Raw genomic sequence first — 20,974 nt, 5'->3', positions numbered from 1 at the left:
AATTCACTCTGAGAACCTTCCCCATGTCTCTCTTCATTTTTTTAATTTGTCATTCATCTGCTTTGTCCCCACCCATCATATTTGCTTAATAAAGTAGCTGGAATCAGAAGTCATTAACCACAATTTCCATAGGTATGTACGCTATTTAAGGCCCACTTTCCATATCAGAGATAATCATCACACGGTACAAGCAGCTACGCTGTGTTACTTTACTTTATAAGGAAGTGTTAAAGCTTTTCCGGATGAAAAAACAAAACTCTGCTTGACTGTGGTCTATAAAGGGCTCGTGATTTCAGTCTAATAAACTACACGGTACAACAGTGATAACACAAATACAAGGCATCTGTATGGGTGCTACACATCACCCTGAGAGAAAAATTTGGAAAAATTTCATTCTTACTGCAGTTTCTCAGCTACAGCACACTTCTTTGGGTTAGGAATGCCAAACTTGTGAGTCTCTTAGGCTTGTCTGACCTTGTCTAAATAGGTTTGGAAACACCTTTCCCATACTTTGATAGGAGATGTCTTGATTCTTGGAATGGGAATCTACAAACCCAGATTTTCCAGGCAGGTCCTAGCCTTCCACATAGGTATGTAACTGCAGTGAGACATTAACACTTCCCTTTACAAACCAGTTAAACTTGTGCATGTGAAGGTCTGGGAGCTCTTCTGAAGGCTGTGTCAACCCTATTTTCCAGTGTCCAAAAACTAAAGAGAGGTCACACGCTAGCCCCAGCTCTACACTTTGATTTCTTTTGCCAGCATGAAGCTGGCACCCACCTAACAAAGCCAGACCGAAGCACTCCCAGCCCTTGGAGCAGACCCCATTCAGGCTCTGCCTCTGCCAGAATCTGTCTCGTTTGTTGGTTTCCATTACGCAGGGCTGTAAAACTATTTGTGGGCAAACAAAACCAGCTGAACTCTTTTTCCTAACCTCCCACCTCCTTTATATAACGTGTGGCTGTGGTCTGGAGTTGAACAGAAGACATGAGAACAGCTTGGTCGCCAGTGCAGCTCCTGGTGCTCGTTCCGATGTGCTTCAGGAGGGCAGCTATAGGAAACCTGCTGTGAAACACAGCTGCTGAAAAATATTAAAAGCAGGCTGTTGTTAGGTTTAGCTTTAAATGGTGGGTTAATAAGAGGTGCAATTATTGGGATCCCCTCTTTAAATGCCATCCTTCAGGATGTGCAAAATCTTACGTTTAATTTGAAATAAATAACTTTAATTCTTGCTAGGCTGATCAGAAAAGGAAATACTCTTAAAACAGTTACAGGAAAATCTCCCTTTTCAAGTGCTCTGCCTACGCTAAGGTAACCTTTCCCCCACAGAAACAAACTAGTTTCGCAGCTTGATCAGCTCATCAGCTGAAGCTAAACACTGGCTACTCGTGCTGTGTGTGTGCATTAGAGCAGGAAGAATTACTCTTTGCTGAAGTCACTAAACCCTCCTCACATTATTTACTTACTAAATTACATTTAATCCATTAATCTCAAAGAGGTTGTGGGGGCAGGAAGCGAGGATGTTTGAAGACTGCGAAACGTGATACGCTCAATTGCACATAAAACGGTGCACAGCAAGTCAAAATAGCAGCCAGGTGGATTAAAAAAATAATTAAAAAAGATTTCTGCAGTTAAAATGACTGATGTTAAGTGCTGAATGCAAATGGCTACCAACCTCTTTATAAAACTGCAGTGCATAATGTCTCAGGAACAAAAAAACTCTGAAGTATTTCAATGTATACCCTCTCACACACAAATATATAAGTATTTATATATATTTAAAAATATATATATTGAAAGTGCCTGGGGAGTCCTATTCAAGGAAAATCCCATCTTACAACAGAGGGTCCCTTCCCCATATTTACAATCTAATAAACGTGTCTATTTGATCAGTTTAGTACTGCTTTGCACTTTATAGAGCAAAGAATATGAAGGTATTTTAATTCAAACATTAAGGAGAGGGACTTTCAAAGGAGCACACAAAATGCCCTGTGTGCTTGTGCAGTCTTAGGCTCTTGCTTATGCACCACAGGTCCGTTTCCTTCAGGTCTGAGATACAGAGACTAAACCGAATTCCTCATCCATTTCAACTCCTGTAAGGCACACTCATCAAATTCAGAGAGACTTTACTTAAAAGAAGTATATATATTTAGGAGCCACTGAAAGGAACGACTGTGTTTTTCACGGGGCAACCGCAGCCAGCTAGATCTGAATGTCAGATTTACAGCCTCTTAAAAGAAAGGCTGTTACCACTGAGGCTCTTAGCGAAAACAGCTGAATTTAATAGCTGCACCGGGGCGTCCCAATTATGGGCTTTATTTCTTTACATGACAGCAACATTAAGAACAAAATTGCAGTCCACGAGATAGAATTAGATGAAGTCACCTGCTGTGAAAGGTTTGGTGTTGGGGTGGTTTTATATAAAAAGCAAAGCAACAAGCTAACTCACTGGACGTTTTCCAGCGGGGAAGAGGTGGAGTGATTCTGCAACCTCTCTCAGCAAGCAGGTAATGTGCTTGAACAACACACCACGTCCCATTTCACTTATTCAGTCCTTAGAGATGCTTGTATTGGAAGAAATTTGCATTAGAAGATACCGCAAAGAGCAATTTTTAAAGAGTGTTAGAACAGAAATTGGCTGAACTGAACAAATCTGTCGAATATCAACAGGGACTTTCAGTGAACCTTGGAGATCCAGGCATTCCTAAAATTCTGAGAGGGTGTTCAAAAATCCTAATTTAGATCTCCATCCAAATTCCTCAGATGTCAAATCTCTTTCTAATGAGCTAATCCACACTTTGAGGGACTCCAAAACCAGCTGTGTCTCGTGTGTAGGCACAGTGCCACTGGGGTGCAGAGGATCAGAACCGAAGATTCACTCCCAAAATGTAACGTTTCCATGGTTCTGTAAGATAAAAATTGAGCTTTAAATGACATTATGATCGAAAAGATGTTTTTTTCTCTCACAGAATGGAGAAGTCCAGGAAGGCCTTTGTTGGTATCCTCCTGTTTACTGTGTCTGTGGAAATCTGCTTGGCTCAGCACTGGTCTTACGGCCTGCAACCAGGAGGAAAAAGGAACGTGGACAATATGGGAGAATCATTTCAAGAGGTGGGTTCAGGATTGTAAAGCAACTCTGTTGGTTTTGCTGGGATCCCTCACCTGAACCAGATGCAAGCAAAAAAGCCATGGGATGCTATCAGAGGTGGCTCAGGCATTACTGTGTGTCTCTCTCTCCACATGTATTATACAAACACACATACATAAACAGACTTCTTAAAGAAGTAATTGGAGAGCTGACCGTGATGTAGCGTAAGGGTAAGACAACATCTGACAGCCTTGCATAAAGAACAGTATTGTCTACTGTAGACACAAGGCTTGGGCAGTCTGCTCGAATGCAGAGACTGAAGTTTGACTTCCAGGTTAAACCTGATCTCATCCCGTCCCTAGATTCAGCCAATATTCCGATCAGCTGCTTTATGACAACTTTCATCCACTTCAGTGAGAATGTGGCAACGGGCAGCTGTTGTGGGATTAGATGGCAAGCACTTAAATGAAGGATTCAAACCACAAAGCAGATGTGAAAAGTTCTGTCCACCGATGCTTTTCCCATGCTTTCTAATATTTCATGTGTAGGCTCTTGTAACTGCAGTTGTAACATTCTGATTTAAAGTTTGCTATAGCACAAGCACAGCACCTAAGGGAAAGGGAGAATTTGTGCAGTGGAACAGTTTCGTCATTATCTGCAACTAGGGCATGACTGCCTTAGAGGAGAAATCTCTTCTCATGAAGGCTGTGTCCGTTCCCAATTCAGATTGAAAATGACATGGAAAAATTAGGGGAAGTGCAGAAGACGGAATGCCCTGGCTCATATCAGCATCCCAGATTTAGTGATCTGAAGGAAGCTGTGGTAAGTAACATATTTTTTCTTTTATCACTGTGGAATACAGGGGGCTAGTTCAGGCTGGGAAAACACAGGGCAAGGATGGGGTAGGAGTGATGAAAGAAGAGGCATGTCAGCTTAGTTTGCATATGGTGATACTGGCTGTACCCTCATTATCTGCATCGTTCTCAAGTACCTCCAATTTACAGTCCTGGAACATGACTACATTATTCTTGATGCTCCCACTGTAGCAGTGTGTTACTCGCTAAATAAGAAAAAAAAAAAAACACACACACAAACAACAACGACACATTCTATCTACCTTAATACAAATCTATGCAGCATTCGCAGATGCTTAACTTCAGGGGTGCACTTTGCCAGCTGAAGGATGGAGCCAGATGGAAGCTACTGCTCCCAAGGTCCCCAGACTGGAAAATGTATTTTCCATGAGATGCTCTAATGCAGTGACGGCAGAGACTTCACGCAGACACTAGCTGCCACAGAAAGACTACTCTCAAGCAAACCCACGCTCTTCAAATCATACAGCAACACCTTGGTTAGGCCAGATGGCCACCACTTTCTGGGGAACGCCTCTGAGTTGTCCTAGAAGTTGAAACACTCAATCTCTACTTCATTTTTTAATCAAAGACCAAAAAATTCAACTACATACTCTTGCCTTTCACTGAGGAAGCTGGTCTGAATCGCTCAGAAACTCAGTAACAGCAATGCAGACAGGTCAGTCCAACTTCTGTTTGCTTCTCATGCAGAAATCTCCTAAATTCCAGGGTTTCTTTTAGGTCATCATTAATCCTACTTGTACAGAACATAAAATGGGATCTATGCCTGTGACTCTGGCTTCCAATAGCACTACTTTCAGTACGAAGAGCCAACACTAACATAGTATGTTTATACTTTTTTTTTTTGGCCTGCAAAAGACTCTATTAGGCATGGACAGATAGCAGAAAAATTATCAGGATATATGAAATGAGTTCTTTGATGCTTTCTGCTCACTGAGGGAAACTTGGCCTTCCTTTGCAGTCAAATTCTGAGGCTTGCTTGGAAACTGCTGGTAATCTTACACAATATGTGCAAAAAACGTTTAGGCCTCTGCATCTAGCGGTTACTTTGCATACTGTTCCTGTAACATAGCCTGAACTATGTGGCCTTACTTCTCGCTGCTTAATGACTTTGAAAACAAATTAAAACTTTTCCAGATGCAGGTTTTCCAACGTAACACATTCCTGGAGTTGATACAGGAATATTACGCAATGCGAGGGGAGGTGTCAGGAAACGGCCCACCCCATGGAAAAAACTTTTCAAGTTACCTTCATCATTTCCTGGAGCAGCTGGTACTGAGCACAAACAAAGATACACCTAGCTAAGATACAAAAGGGAAAACAAAAAACAGTAACTCATTCAGCATGTTGATCCAAAACGCTTCAGGCTTTCAACTCAGAGGTAACAACATAAATAAATATTCAAGCAGGAGGCCAGATCCAGCAGGGTGTGGCACAGCACATGCCATTCTAACAGTACCAAGGTACAGAGAGAAAGGTAACAGGGCAACTGTCCCATCTTGTAACGCTTTTGTAAGCAGAGCTTTCTTGTCTCTGGTGTCTTGGCCAACTGCTTAAGCTCATGGACATTTCACATACTGATGCTTTTGTAAGTTCGTGCTGCTTTTCCTACACTGCTGTCAAAATGTAGTGTTCAACAGCTGTCGGGTTGCACTCCAAGAGCTGCTGCAGTGGTGGGCCCATTAACAGATGTAAAGTTGGTCATGGACTTTGGGATGAAAAGGGCTATTATGAGTGTCAGTTACATTATACTGTCTGATCAGATCCCCGGGCAGGTGGCGGAGAGATCATGTCGGGTCAGATTTATGTCATTCTAATCCTTCCAATGCAAACCACACTATGAATATGTTAGCATCTGACTAGGCTTTAAAATTCCACCATCACAGTTCTTTCTTCTCTTTAAAACTGGTGTATGTGTGTGCTTACAGGCAAGTCTGATCGAAGGAGAAGCCAGACGAAAGAAGATTTAAACCCACAAAGCCAAAGGAACAACAGACCGAGAATAAAATTTCAAAGCAACGTTAAAACCAATTCCTCCTAAAATGGATTAGATTTCATGATGTGAATAAATTCTGTGAAGCTGTATTTAAGTGGAAGATGTTGTTGTATAGATTACCAGCTTAAAAGAGAACACATTCTAGTCCGGTGGTGGGGAATCAGCACCACAGGGTTGGCTTTTTCTGCAATTAAAACTTGGACACAACAGCTTTTGTTTCACGCACATGGACAATGCCTAGGCAAGGGCACTGTCTGATCTCCCCCGTCTCTGGATACAACAGCAATACAACATTAAAAATTAAGAATAAATTTACTGTTGGAATGCAATTCCACTCACACGTCAGTAGGCCACACATGAAACACTTTTATATGCCTTTTTTTTTTTTTACTGGTTCACTCATAAAAACTACATTTATATTAAAAAGGTATTTACAAACTTTACAATAGTTAATACATTTAAAAAAACACAAGAATTTATACACCTTGCTTTACAGACTTAGTGAATCACGCGCCATTTACCCAAAGAGATGCAGACTCCCTTTCCGAAGCTTGGCTCCTGCTCTTTGTCCAGAGCCAGTTTAAAAGCTGTATTTTTTTGCTGATTCAACTGCAGAGGATTAAAAAGGAGGGGAAAAAAAAGTATTTGCAGTCTGTAGAGGTGGGTTTTGTAACTGAACCATCACACCCAGCATCTCAAAGCACTCACAAAAACACGTTACACAACATCCACATTCTCCTGAATTCCAGACAAACACGTCCCGCAGTTTATCATGTTATTAAACCCCTGTAATACCAACAGTGATCGACTACATCAATGAACACCAGGCACGCTGGGACTGAATTTCAGAGCTGCTGAGGACTTACACCTCGGTGTACACACACAGAAACTGCAGACTGTTCTTCCAAAACGCAGGTCCAACGTGTGCAGTCAGGCGTGTCCCCTGAGTTCAGTGACAGCCTTAAACCAGCTCAGACCAAGGCTGCACAAACAGATGTTGTTCACTTTTGTTAAGCTTCTCTATTTCCCAACAGCCGTGACTCCTTTGTGGACTTGCCATGGTGCACACACAATGCCCTAAAGGTGCTTTCCACACTTGATTTTCACACTGTACCCCTCGAGGACTGTGCTGGGCAGGCACAGACATTAACACGACCTGGTTTTATTTATCTACTGGGCGCAGAGCACACACTAGGAACTTAGCTCTGCTCCAGCTGGGATCTTTTTACATCATAATCACTTAAATAAACACAGTGATACACTCTGAAGATTAGGAAGAATGTTAATAGGAGCAGAATTAAGTGAACCTCGTGCTTTTGAAAAGCCCACCTCCTACCACGCAATAAACGAATCACATTTATTTGTGTATTTTTTCTTTCTGATATAGTCTTAGGAAAAGCTCACCCTGGTCCACTAGATAACAGTCTGCAACAGTAAATACAAGATTTTTAATTAAGGAATTTAAAAAGGGGTAGCAGTAATGGTCGGGAATGTTTTTACATTAAAAAAAAAAAGATTACAGTTAAGCTACAGACATCTTAAACTTATTTTTTCCATTTACAATTATAAAAATAAATAAGGAGAGAAAATCTGAGCCATTATTACTACAAGTCTAACTCACTGTTCATCATGGAACGTACGCCGGGCTGCACAGTGTGAAGGTTCTCAACAACTGCTACATACATATCATGGTATTTCTGCCACTGCAGATCACAGAGCTGTCCTCACTGGAATCGGTGTCCTTTCCTAATCCACTAATCCACTGAAATGGAAAACTGTCTGTTTCTCTCTTCCCCTGATATGGATTAGAGCCTGTAACATTTTTAAAGGAATTTATCACAGCATGACAAATTTTAATTAAAAGCTCCAGAAAACAAGTGTTGAGCATATTTCTCCAAAGAGAAAAAAAAATCCTCTAAGACTTGAAATTTAACATTAGCTTTGAACAGCATGGCTATGAAATGGGATTAAGATTTTGTCTTCTCTACAGACTGGATGTTTAACTTTGAGATTTGTTTTATTCAGAACTATGAACTCAGTAGAAATGCTGCTGCTGCTTTCAGTTCTGGCATGCAGAGAAGACACCATTATGGATTGTTCCCCTACTCCCATTTTCAGTCCTACAGGTTAAAAGACATTGGTTAATATTTACAAAATCATCTAAGAAACACAGAAAGATGATTCTCATTCTGAAAATGAAGCAGCAAGACCTTAAATTGTCTCTGAAAATTAGATCTCAGAACTTAAGTCAAAAAAAAATTAGAGGTCTAGTGGGGTTTCTCACAAGAGTGTGGGCACTAAATTCTACTTAATTAAAATCAGTCAGGCCCCATGCTTTTTCACACACATTAAAGCCCAATTTCTTTTAAAAATCTGACATTTGAAGATGATACCTTTTTCCAAAATTGGTGTGAAGCCCTAAGTCACTTAGGCACAGTACAGAAATTCCATCTTGTACCTCTAAGGAAACGATGCTGACTTGTATCAGCTAACAATGCAACTCTTCAAACCTCCCAGTCAGTAATACTTAAGAAAACTGAACTCCTACCTGTAAGTTAGGTTGCCCAAAGGCAAGAAGAAGAGGGAAGAGTTTACAGCACTTCAAACAGGCTCTTAGAACAAAAATAATGCTAACAAAGAAGAAAATACTTGTTCAACTTTAAACACTTGGCATAGAAAATCTGCCAATGAAAATGCCCCAAACATTTTGGCAATGGAGATCTCCTTGCCCTGTTGTCTTTAGGCATCAGCTGTTCCTTTCCTTGCAGTAAGGGTGATGTCTCAGCTACAACCATCTCCAACCGGCCAGGCAACAGAGGTGGCAAGAAGAAAGGCCTCAGCGATGCAGAAAGCAGACCAAAAAAACGTCAAGGAACCTGCCAAGTGAGGCAGATGACTTGGGCATTTAGGGCTAGCTCAGCACCTAGGACCAGCGCACATGAAAGACAGGACTGCGTTCCCAATGACTGGCAGATGCATGATCCAAGGGGGGTAAAGGTCTTTTTGCACGGACCAGTTCCATCCTCCAGGAAAATACCTGGTGAATGCACAAGGTGCATCTGCAAGTTAGTAAAGCAGATCAGAAAGGCAGGGAAGCAAGACTCAGAAGTCACTTGGAACTAAAATACCCAAACCTCCTATCTATTTTGTTTTCCCACTACAGACAAACCATTAACTGAGATTCCTGCAGTTTCTTTTGTTTCTGCTGACTTACCAAAGGAGTTAAAAGCAAGCCTCCTCTGAAAAGGAAAAGCACCGAGGAATGAGGCAACAGGCAGATGCAGGATGGGGCAAGGCAATGAATTAACAATAGGTGGTGTTAACGTATACATGGATGTGTGTATGTGGCCAAGGAGCTGATGGAGAGCTTCAGGTTTCTACAATACACACCACATCCTACTGCTCTGCCTTAAGCAAAGTTCTCACTGAAGACAAAAAAGTTCTCCTTCAAGTAAAGAGTTTCAGAGGATCCTTTAGTTTACATGTGCAACAGCAGCAGAAGGAAGACAGTAGTTACATGAAGAGGAAGAAGTGGACCCAAAAAGCCAAAGACGAGAAAACCCTGTGGCTTTCAAGTCAAGCAGTGTCTATGTCAGCTCCACATTATGTTCTTGGACAAGTCCTACAATGCACCAGAGAGGCGGTGAAACACAGCCAAGATGTCCAGAAAGGTTTCAAAGATTTCCCAAGAGAAGGTGACAACCCCAAAGACAATCGCATGTGAGCTACAGCAAGCACGACTGTGACTGCAGTGCAGCTTCCAAAATGTCTCCATCCTGCTCTGTGATGTGAATCTGATATGATCCTTTAATGAATGCAATCTGCCTAGAGAGCCAGCAAAATAAAAGCAGACAGAAAAAAAATAAATAAGTTGTCAGGCAGCAAAATAAATGCAACTTCTGCAGGTTTCTTTAACTGGAGTCACACAGAAGCCCAAGGAACTTCTAAGAGCACGATTTTGTTTTCCTCTGAAAAAGACTTTAAGTCTAATTAAAGCCTTTCTCAAATAAGTTTTCACTAATGTGATGAAACTCATTAAGTCATGTGAACAGAGTAGTGGTGCAGTGGCCTGCAAAAAGAAACCCAAACCAAACAACTGTATATTTGCTGTTGTGAGCAACATCCTCAGCAGGGTTTTTAACACCTCTCCGTGAATTATGCCAGATAATCAGAAGCTAAACAACAGTTATAGCTGAGCAAAATTATTTCCTGGAAGAAAGAGCACACAGAAGAATCTTCATCAACATGATGATAAAGGAATAGGCCACAAGTGGCAACCAAATATCTAAAATTTTATCTAAGTTCAAACAAACTTCAGCTGGTCCCTCTTTATGATGAGCACTAAGAAACTTCTAGGCTCTGAAACAGTTTGGATCTAAACTTTGCAGGCAAACTCCTGTGTTTCCTGAGATTCACAGTGAAAGGGAACAATAACAATGAGCGATTTTTTCCCTTCCCTAGAAAACATCAGTGAAAATAACAGCCACTATGGAAGCTACATTTATAAATAGGCCAGTCACACAGGCAGAACAGCACAGCAAAATGTCCTGTCTGAATGTGACAGAAGAGAACAATTCTTACAAACCAAGAGAAACCAAACCTGAGGGACTTTGCAGCTGCTGGTAAATGTGGCACCAATTGGCAGTAGCAACTTTGGGGGGATATACATGAAAGTTACAACTACGTAGCTTGAGAAGAAAACAGGGAAGTTCTCCACAGTGCATTACTTCTGGAACAGGGAGTTTAGGAAAGTCCACCTCCACAAAGCGAAAACTATTTCTGGAGTGATCTAGATTATTTAATAGTAGAACAGAGTAGAAATACATTTTGCAAGACAATTTCAAACTGAATTTTCTTCTGGCCTAAGTGTTGTACAAACTCCCTGTAAGCCTGATGCAGAAGAGCGAGTTCCCCACCCCAGGGGAGCAGCCGATCTAACAGCATGGTGCTGCCCAGGCTCAGAGACCAGCAGCCCTGCAAGGTGCAAAATGCAACTGCCAACACTAATACTATGGAGTATTTTGTTGTGTTTTTTTTTAAACAGCAATCTTCTGGTGGCAGCTCAGGCACAGAGGAATGATGAATGAGTCTAAGGCCCATCTGGTCCATAAATAACAATGGTATTTGTGTTCTATGTTTGGTCACTATGTAACTGTGAGGATAGGGTGTTCTAACTGTCTGCAACAGCCTTTTTCTGCATGAATCGCATGAATTTAAAAACATTAAAACCCAAGATCATGTCATTTTTTTCTCTAGAATAAATAAAACAGAAAGACTGATGCTAACATTCTGAGACAGCAGGGAATAAATAACTAAAAGAAAAAAAAAATTAAACAGATTAACAAAATACTTATAAATAATATTATTATACCGTCCTCCAGGGAAATAAAAGCTGCAGAGCTGGAGTAATCCAAGCAACAGGAAACTTGGTGGGCAAGTGTCAAGTCTTCCACACGCATCCCAGACCTAAACGGCTCCTTAAAGCCCAGTGGCTGTTAGCAACTTAGATCAAGGGAGGCTACAAAACAAAGCGCAAGTACCGCCACAAACCAGGGGGGAGATGAGAATTATTTACATGGAATTGGCCAGCCGAAGTAGAGGTTACATTAACTATCAAACTTTGTTTCTGAGGTCCAGGTGACCAGTTTTACCCACTCCATCCTCTCCAGGTTGCTGCTATCAACACAGTACTGGTATCGATGGAACTTCTATCCGCCCTAAGACATTCACAGGAGAAAAATAACTTTTTACACCCTATCAGAAAAGCACAAAGATGAGATATTGTACCAAGTCCCAGACACAAAATGAAGTAGTAACATCACAAAGGAAGGAATATCGACTGCTCTGTAGTGTCAAAACCAGAATCAACAGCGAAACTACGACAAAGTACTGGTGAACCTAAACTCTCCGCTGGGAGTGAGTGACTGCCACTACTTGAGCAGAGGTGGCGTAAGGCAGAATGTCTGCACTTCATCTTAAATACCTATGACGACTAGCAGAAAAGAGGTTTCTTCTTCTGCTAACAATGCTCAGGTCTCTGCCTGCAATCAAGAATCTTAGGAGACTACATATCATACGCCAGCACCTGACATCTCAGGAGCAGACATTTCACAGCTTAGGCACGGCTGTGATCGTCTCGCTTCATGCAAAGCAGGGCTTGGCTATGCTACAGGGGCAAAAGGAGGGGTCGGTGCACTAGTACAGCCACAAAGCTGTGACGAACCTATATGAAAATACTGTAGAATGTATCTCATACTGGTGTGGCTTACCTTGGTTCAAGCACTGGTGCAAATCACTACAGTGACAGATTTACGCTAGGAATGAGCTGCTGAAATTGCATCAGTGACTGAGTTCAGGACAGACAAGACTAAGACAAACAGGAGTTCCAGTAGGCTGACTTCTTCCCACATGTGATTAGTGTCTCATGATTGGAAAGGTAAACCAGAGGTTAGGAATAGTTACAACTAAGTTCCTTTTGGTATTTCCCAGGGAGAACTCCAAGGGACGTGACTGGAATGGCAAGTGAGATCACTAGGTCTTTAGGGTCGGAAAGGCCCAGCATGTCGGTGAAAAGAAAGCAGCCATTTCACTCTAGGCACTTGCTGTGAGCCAAGCAAGTAACAATCCTCACTGCAATCCTTGCTCTGAAGAGACAACGCTGGATTTTCTGGTTTTTGGAGGAGGAGGGGGAGGCTTGGCTTCACGTCTGTTGGGTAGCGGTGGAGCAGCCTGAGAAGATAAAACAAAAACATTTTGCCTGATCAAACAGAAGAAATGCAAAAGTTCATATACTTCTTAATTCTTCTTTCAGGACAACATCTTTGAATTCATCCTCTCAGTGCTCCATGCAATCAATGAGAGGGGCAAACAAGGACTCCGATGTAACAGAAACAGGTATTTTTCAGTTGGTAGAATCATCTTTAGTTGCAGACATGCTTTAGTTGCTTCTGACCTGCAGCCTGACTGAGCCAGGAAGTCACTTGCCCAGTCCCAGATTTACCAGTAAAATGGAAATAAACCCACTTCTCTCATGGTTTCAAAATTCAACTATTTTTATCTTGCTGGCTCAGTGAGTTGCACCACGTAAAACGCTTCCTAATCAGAATGGTGGAACTAATTCCATAAAATGGCAGCAAAGCAAAAATTCTGCTAAAACAAGTCACAGCCTTCCTGCCTAACGCATGGGATTGTAGAGTGTTTGTTGTTCTTGCAGAAAACTGCACTAGTAGGTCCTTTCAAGTTGTCCCTTTGCTTGTTTTAAGGGGCATCCTATAAACTAATGAAAAGTGAAAGGCCAGGTGAACAAGAAGCTTATGTGGCTTACCTCTTGCTTAGCTGAAACTGCCAAGATTTCCTGACTATTTTAACGAAAGGAGGACAGACTCAACTTTACAACAACAACAAAAGTAGCAAAACCCTTCAGAAAGTACTTTTACAACCTCTCTTTACGGGCCTTTGAATCCGTTCCATTTGGCTGTAAGCCAGGGTCAATGTTACAAGCCAGAGCATGTTAGTAATTAGTTTTCTTACAAGACTCAAGGGAAGGAGGCTTTTTTATTAATCCTCTTGAACCAGCGACTCCCACAGCATCTCTAGGGCTGGCATATTTCCTCCAGCCACACCACCTACATCAGCTATACTGCCCCTTCTCAGAAGAACAGTTAATTCAGACCAAGTGAAGGCCTGAGTAGAAAACCTCCAATTTATCCTTATCCCGTGTTTCAGGAATTCATGCCATTGTCATTTCTCTCTTATTGACGTAAATAATCAACTGCTGTGTTGTCTTTCTGTGCTGTCAGAGTTAACATCTTTTGTGATGTGTGATCATTCAGTATTTTTGGTAAAATTCCAGCTCTTTTACTAAGGTACTCCATAAATCCCCTCTGTAAATTGCACTGTGGAAGACATTCTCTTCACAGTTCCAAAAGGATGTTTTCTGATGCTGCACAATGGTAAGCAACGACAGTGTCTTATTAAAATCACCTGCGTTTTAGGGGCAGATGAAATGATTCTGACATAACCACCAGTGTATTTGCACATTACGTACCCACAAGTCATTTGAGATACTGCAAGGGAATAGCAACATTAGCGATACAGCATGGAAAGTGTCAATATGATGTTCCTAGAAGGCAATCAACTTCATGAAATTAAGAAAAAAAGACTATGGCCAAGATGGTGATGTAAAATGGGCTAACTTTTAAGTGAGTAATGATAGGTACTTTGAAAAATTAGATTCTTCTGAGCTAAGGATTCAAAAAGAGACAAACATTTCTGAAAACATGTAAACTTCTCTTTTTCAGGATCAGGTTACTGTACTATTTTACGTGTTGACCATGTTTTTGAACCTTTTCAATCACTGTGCATGTTTGTTTTCAATATACTTCCCTGTGTCCCCCCCGCCCCCCCCCCCAAGTTTGCCTAACCAAGGACATTACAACCTCCACTTGAAACAGGGACTGCACTTGATAGCCCTCTCTCAAAACAAAAATCTTATTCTTTTGTGATTTCAGGGAGGGAACCAGTAAAATGATTAGACAAGTTTCAAGCACCACCACCCTAGAAGCAGCTTGGAAAATTCCAGCGGTGTCCTGCTCGAATGTTGGTTTCCAGAAAAATGTCAGCTCTCATTTCCTTACCTCCATAGAATTCCTCGGGTTGCTATTCTCGTAGGGTTTGTTTTTAGGCGGAGGTGGAGGAGGGGTACTCTGCAAGCTAGCAGTTGACAATCCATCAGCTTGCAACGAGGGAAAACCTAGAAGCAAAACCAGTAAGAGAAGACATTAAAGCAGGCAGAAAAGGAGTGGGAAAAGGAATTGACCATGTATGACTTTAAGGGAGAATCATTTAATATCTTGCACTTTAGATCTGTTTTAGCAGCAAAACCCGCACAGATATGTCAAACCAGAGTCACAGTTTTATCTCCCTTAAGTTCCAAATGCCCAGAAGAGTTCTACCTTCAACAAATGAATCTAAGCTTATGTGAAAAATGCATGCCTGAGAGAATAGAGAATTGAATCCATTATCACATCTGCAATGTTCCCTGGGATTTCCTTTCAGCCAGGGCCTCAACCTGAGAATTCACTTTGATTTTAACTCCAGTTGATGGAGCAGATAAGTACCCAAACTTCAGAATAATTCCTGGGAAGCTGTCCTGCTACTAATGATAATTAAAACCGCTTGCTAAGTAAAAGAGTGAGACTTCACATTCAGTAAGGCTGACAAACATAACAGCTCGACTAGAAAGGAAGCCATCAATGGTGAGACTACAGTTGCATTTTTACCTTGGTCACACGTTGCTTCAGAATTAACTACAGATACTAGGGGATATGTATGTGAGGCAACTACAAATTACTCACAAATTACTAATTCTTCAAGATAAATTCCTTCTCCTTCGGGTGTAACATTTATTAGCTGAATTTCCAAGCTGCAGAGCAGTAGCTCCTTCTAAAATTTTTAACAATCCTGCAAGGCTTGCCCAGAAAATTTAGCCAGAGGCCTCTTCAGAAACCAAACTTAACTACCATGCAGGGCTGATGCAGTTTTCACTAGTGAATTCACTGGAGGTATTCCTAGTATGTGCTGTAACCATCTCACTTGATTTGGCAGAAGACTGACTCTTCCTTAAAAACTAACAAATAAAAAAACAACCGAGCACCTACATTAACTGCACACCGTGTTCACCTTGAGATTTAGTATTCCTCTCCACAAGTCAATACAGGAGAAAACACAGAAGAAAGAAATTGAAAAACACAGATAATGTTCTCTGAAATTCATTTGATTTACCAAGCGATATCTAAATCACATGTATAATCACAGTGCCTTTGATAACGCTGCCAAAAACTGTTATCAAACAAAAATTCCTACAAACATTAATAGCCCAGAGTCACTTTCTGCATACTTCAGAGCAGTACCTCTTTCCCTGCCTCCCCAGTGAGGTTACCTCAGCAAATTTATCCTAACTCCTACTACTCAGTTGCTGCAAGACACAACTTACTGTGGGTTCTTGGCGTTTTGGGAGTGATGGGCGGTGGGCTGAGAGGCGACGACTGCTGGAGTGAAGAACTCTGAAGCAAAGTCAGTTTGCTGTCTCCTAATTGAAGACTCTTTGGCCTTTGTGCTTTTCCAGACAAGCTCTGGTTAAAACAAAGAGTAAACAAAACCTTTAGAAGTCAGCAAAGTTGCTGCCCACATATCCCATAATCAGACTTGTCGCAAAGGCATCACGCGTGGCTCTTTAGAGCTTGTTAAGAGAGAAAGGTGCATTCAGGTGAAACGTAAGGGAGAAACCAAGGCGCTGACTAAGCTACAGCAAAAGGCACACACTGTGCTCCTATGACACATTCAGTTGTCCCTGGGACCTTACTAACTGGGTAATAATAATAATAAACTGTTTTTAATGATCTCAGTCTAACTAAGAAGGTAAGAGGTCGGGGAAAGGGGTGAGGCTGAAAAATTGCTGCATTTGGCTAACAGTTCTGTGAACAAACTTGAGAAAAAAGCCTTTCCAAGAAGATGGAAGATTGAATTTTAGGTGCAAGTCAGGACTGCTAGTGTCATCCAGCTCCTTAGGGCTGCGAAACAAGTCCATTTCAAGCTTATTGAACACATCCCTTGCATCTGGGACTCAGGAGGTGTTGTTCCAGTTCCTTCCAGTGTCATCTGTGTCCTGTGTATTCTTCATTCAAAAAATTTGGCTTCCCTACTTAGAAGACTCACCAGCATACATGGGCTTGGAAACCTACAGCCCCTTTAAAGAACAGCTAGCACCCAACATCTTTAAGGACTTCTGAAAGTCCCAATCCCACCGCCTCAGCCAGTCATCTGTCAAACGGCTCTAATTTATTTCCTGAGACACCGCGGGGGTAAACTGAAATGCTTCAATCGTCACCAGGAGGTCCTCGGGTGGCTCAGCAAACATCACATTCAGCCTGGTGGTAACCATCTGATTTGGGGACCGTGGTATTCAGCGTGCCTTCCACCAGCAAACTTTCCCCCTGCCAGTGCTACTAAAGATGTCAGCAATACAAGAGTCATCAAAAGCTTCACTCAGACATCTAAATTCCACCTCAATCCCAGTGCCTGGGGTTTCCCACTAGCGCCACGTGCCTGAAGATACAAAGGCAGCCAAAAGGACGTTCCAGCCAAGCAGACAAAGGTGGAATTTAGTCCTTCTAAATACGGACCCAAGAGCCCAGGGCATATTAAGGTCCCTTTAATATGCTTTACAGAGAAGGCTATCATGCTTACATATGTAATTAAACTCAACGAGCTCTTCTAGAGACCAATTCTCCACCACTGAGCAATTTAGTATTTCTCCCTGCACGGAAGGGACCACACATTGGTGTGCAGTGAATATAAACCAAATAAAGCCCAAAGCTGCTGGACGTACAGCGAGCCTTTGGTTCCCTCTGGCTTTCTAGCTCCCAAGCAGCTTATTCAAGAGCTGCATAAAATCACTCTGCCTCATTCTCGTGCTGCACTATGCAGCTACGGAACAGAGCAGCTATAAAAAACCAGCTTTCTGTGTACTTTGCAATGTTCTTAAGCAGAAGTATAACCCTTAACTGCTCGTATACTTCAGTAAGCTGATCACACAAGCAATGTGCCCTCAGAGATCTGGGGGGAGAAGGGAGGGTGGGGGTTCTGTTTTGCATCTCTTGACTCTCTGCAAAGCAAAGCCTTGGACAGATGTGCCGTGCTGTCACAGGGAACTGGTCAATAAAAGCGGGCCTTCTCCCAGCTCTTTTCCCTCTAGCTTTCCTTAACAAACTGATCAGCAGCTGACATCACAGTTTGTGGGTTAAATCCATTTAATTCAACTGAATTCAAAATTCAACGCATTTCCAAAGGCAGAGGGCCAGGCCTCCTGAATCACTAATATTTACAACCCCAGATTTTCCTCCTGGGTGGAAAGGCTGTCAGTACCAAATGTCAGGATTCTAGAGCCACAGCTCCCCTTTTATAGAAATATTCTGTGGACTCCAAGTGCTGGCAGCATCACTCAGATTTGATGAGAATTCCTGAATCTATAGCAACATAACCTATTCCTGCCAGATTCAACCGAGATCTGGGGAAGGAAAGGAAAATAGAAGAGCTGATCTTTTTTTTTTCATTATTTACACAATGCGTTAGGTCAAATTAGTACCACTGAGCCACCAGCTTAAATACTAAGATACCTAATTATCGCGTACTCTCTGACAGTGTAAGACAGCATAAATCTCAATATCCCCAATACTCCAAGCTCACACAACTCTACTTTTGGGCTCAAGCTTTTCTGTTTGTATTAGGCAATTATTCTGAATTGCACTGTTAACTTGAATGCCCCGAAGTCTCCAATGTACTCTTTCTTACAACACTCCTGTGGGGGTATAGATTCTCTTTTTTTCCTCTTTTGCAAATAATGCTCAAGGAATAAACACCCCTGCCCTCGTGCAGGAGGTTTGAAGCAGAGTGCAGATTTGGAAAAAGAGTTTTTCAAAGCCCCAAGCTGGTGACCTAACTACCAGACCATTTTTTTTCAACTCCCCAATCTATCAAACTGATCTTCACCTTGCAGTATATTTGATTTGTGTAGTGATGCTGACTGATAGCAGCTGAACATCTGGCTTGCCAGCTGGATTTTTGTGTGGGCTAGCTGTATCTACTTGCTCCAACACAAACAGAACAATTCTACACGGTGCTGAGTGCATCACAGTCATCCACTCCTAGAAGAAATGAGGGCACTGAGCACCTAGATGAAACACCAGTGCCTTGTGCTTCCAGTCTGTACTTTAAGTCAAGCTGCAGTTTGATCTGTGACACAAGTTTTCCAAATAAAAAAGCAAGAATTACTCAGATGACCAAGGCTTTTGGTATTTGAACCCCTCCCTCCCACAATTTAATGAAGTTCCCAATGACAAGCATGGCTGAAAGCAACGGAAACACTAAAATCTCCTGCTGGGATTTTATTATTGCATGTGTGTGTGTGTGTGTGTGTGTGTTACCATTTTTAAAGTCAGTTCCATTTCTGGCTCCTTCTCCACAATAACCTGAGACTTGCTAATACTCCACTCCTTCCGCTTGAGTTTGCAAATCCTGTTATCGCCATCTTCTTTGATGGGCAGATCCTCAGCTCTGGAGGCTGTTGATATTCTTCTCTCCAAGAGAGGTTCCAGAATAGATCTGCAGCCCACACCAGAAGAGAGAAAAATCACAAAATATTAGTCCATCAGACACTTCATGTGCTGTCTGTCAAAAAGCTGTGATCTCTTACTTTGCACAAGTTATCGTGAAAAACGGAATTAGGACCAGGGAATTTTCAGTGACATTTGTGCTCCTAAGTTACTTCACCAATTTTGAGTATTACGTCTTTTATACAAGGTAAAGTGTGAACTACTTGCAGAGGAAGCCAGATCTGCATTTTATGCCAAACCCTGCCACTGAGTCTGCTGTGTGCCTCTGAGCACAACACCTTGACTCCCCTGCTTACCACAGATGCAAAGCAGATGTAAAGAGAAGTAACATCAGGAAGTGTTTCCATGTATTGCAGCTCCTTTTAATGACACACATGCAGCTGCAAACAGGTGGAATGAGTACCATGTGACTGTAACACCTCTGCAGACCACATCAAACTAAGTTACACTGTAGTATCTTACAATTCTGTTTTCTATGATTCCTGGGAAACAGAAATAGTGTACCTCTGAAATACACGGCGCCTCTGTTCCTCTTCAGTATCATATATAGAACTGGGACTCAAGAGACAGACAGTCATAGGTTCAGTTCCCAAAATTATCCCTACCTGTTCTTCAAACTCATTATTTGTAAAACTGGAGTAACATTAATCTCCACTTAAAGCCATAAAGGTGTAGGTATTATAATTGTTTATAAAATGAATCTTTGTTTTTAAGAGTAACTAATTAGATTAGAAAAGTCTGGTTTTTTGAAAATAACATAAACCCATTCTAGCAAAGGCCTATCCCCAACTCTTATAAGTCACGTGCAAAGGCTGGTTACTAACCCGTCTGAACCTGGCCTGGAGGAAGTGCTGTCAGACGACGTGGAGGATGTAGAGACCACAGAAGAGGCCACGGATGTGACAGAAAGCCGTCTCAGCGTGGAAGACATGATATAGGGCAATACGACAGAGCCTGACCTGCTTGGTTTCCTTTCGGTGAGGGAGGGAGGCTGCAGACAAACACACTTGTCACAAATCACTTAGCACTAACTCATTCACAAGCTGGAAGGGGAGATTTGTGTTACTTCAAGGCAAAACACCAGACAACAAGATAAGCTTACCAAAGTTATCACACCATACTGCTTCTCCACCTTCTTCTTCAGCTCTTTGAAACAGGCTGTCAGTCTGTCGTGTAGAGGCTTCAGCTGTTCCGTCAGCTTCTCGCCATGGATCCTGATCCCCTCTGCCAACAACGGCATCTGAAAGAAGGAAAAAAATAAAGCTATGAAGACAAACCAGATCTCCTGCTTCAGGGAGCAATTTTCTCTGCATGTTATATATCTCAGATACAATCACAGGACTGGCATCAGTGTGTTTTAAGTTTGCAGAGGCAAAAAAGCAATCATAACCTACTCAGCTACTGACTCCTAACTTATGGCACTGTAGTAACTTGACTGTCTACTTGAGTTGTATGTGTGTATTACAAATAAATACGTCCACATCTATACCCAAGGTTCCCTCTTCCATACTCAGATTCCATATTCTGCTTTGGAAAACACGGGATGTTAAACATTAAGTATCACAACTTAGCCACCAGAGCTGTGTGATTGTGAAGTGGTTTTAACTGGGCTCTGTTGTACAGAAATATGTAAAAACAGGTCTGCAGGGATGCAATCCACAAATGTGAAATTTGCTCTCTTACAAAAACACAGCAATTTTTCATTGCTATGCAGATCAAAATAGACAACTTTCAGTGGTCAGACTTACAAAACATTGGATCTGATGCTTTCATGAAAAGTTAACAGATATTTTGTTAAACTCCTGAGAGGAAAAAAATATATGCTGTTTTGGCAAATATTCCACAA

General features: G+C 41.8%; 2 protein-coding genes across 8 annotated transcripts in view; one reads left to right on the top strand and one right to left on the bottom strand.

The window, feature by feature from the left end:
- The first annotated feature begins 1,862 nt into the window (after nucleotides 1-1,862).
- Nucleotides 1,863-6,045, top strand: GNRH1 (gonadotropin releasing hormone 1). 2 transcript variants are annotated; one of them, XM_083811739.1, is made up of 4 exons: nucleotides 1,863-2,507; nucleotides 2,970-3,111; nucleotides 3,815-3,910; nucleotides 5,889-6,045. In XM_083811739.1, exons 2-4 carry the CDS (start codon nucleotides 2,971-2,973, stop codon nucleotides 5,928-5,930), a joined length of 279 nt encoding a protein of 92 aa, XP_083667865.1. In that variant the 5' UTR covers nucleotides 1,863-2,507; nucleotide 2,970; the 3' UTR covers nucleotides 5,931-6,045. The 2 variants fall into 2 exon arrangements, with proteins under 2 accessions (XP_083667865.1, XP_083667866.1); XM_083811740.1 differs by lacking the exon at nucleotides 1,863-2,507 and adding an exon at nucleotides 2,540-2,888.
- Nucleotides 6,046-6,321: 276 nt separating this feature from the next.
- The window catches only part of DOCK5 (dedicator of cytokinesis 5), a 121,677-nt gene continuing 107,024 nt past the window's right edge, over nucleotides 6,322-20,974 (bottom strand). For 5 of the 6 annotated variants that reach the window (XM_083811587.1, XM_083811586.1, XM_083811591.1 and 2 more), the window contains 6 exons: nucleotides 20,231-20,368; nucleotides 19,953-20,119; nucleotides 18,940-19,117; nucleotides 15,951-16,089; nucleotides 14,593-14,708; nucleotides 6,322-12,685 (listed from right to left, as the gene is read on the bottom strand). In XM_083811587.1, the coding sequence (XP_083667713.1) occupies nucleotides 12,584-12,685; nucleotides 14,593-14,708; nucleotides 15,951-16,089; nucleotides 18,940-19,117; nucleotides 19,953-20,119; nucleotides 20,231-20,368 (840 nt within the window). In that variant the 3' untranslated portion in view covers nucleotides 6,322-12,583. The remainder of the gene's footprint in view (nucleotides 12,686-14,592; nucleotides 14,709-15,950; nucleotides 16,090-18,939; nucleotides 19,118-19,952; nucleotides 20,120-20,230; nucleotides 20,369-20,974) is intronic. The other variant, XM_083811588.1, reaches the window with a different exon arrangement.

This window comes from Anser anser (genome assembly GCF_964211835.1).
Source record: "Anser anser genome assembly, chromosome: 26".
In the NCBI taxonomy this organism is placed as follows: Eukaryota; Metazoa; Chordata; class Aves; order Anseriformes; family Anatidae; genus Anser; species Anser anser.
The sequence above is the reverse complement of the archived record's forward strand: the minus strand, read 5'-3'. Positions and strand labels throughout refer to the sequence as shown.

Excerpts from the sequence above, each read along its gene's own strand:
- GNRH1 (XM_083811739.1), top strand. The coding sequence starts at position 2,971 with ATGGAGAAGTCCAGGAAGGCCTTTGTTGGTATCCTCCTGTTTACTGTG. Across the intron at positions 3,112-3,814 it reads TGGGAGAATCATTTCAAGAG|ATTGAAAATGACATGGAAAA; the intron begins GTGGGTTCAGGA and ends TTCCCAATTCAG. Across the intron at positions 3,911-5,888 it reads GTGATCTGAAGGAAGCTGTG|GCAAGTCTGATCGAAGGAGA; the intron begins GTAAGTAACATA and ends GTGTGCTTACAG.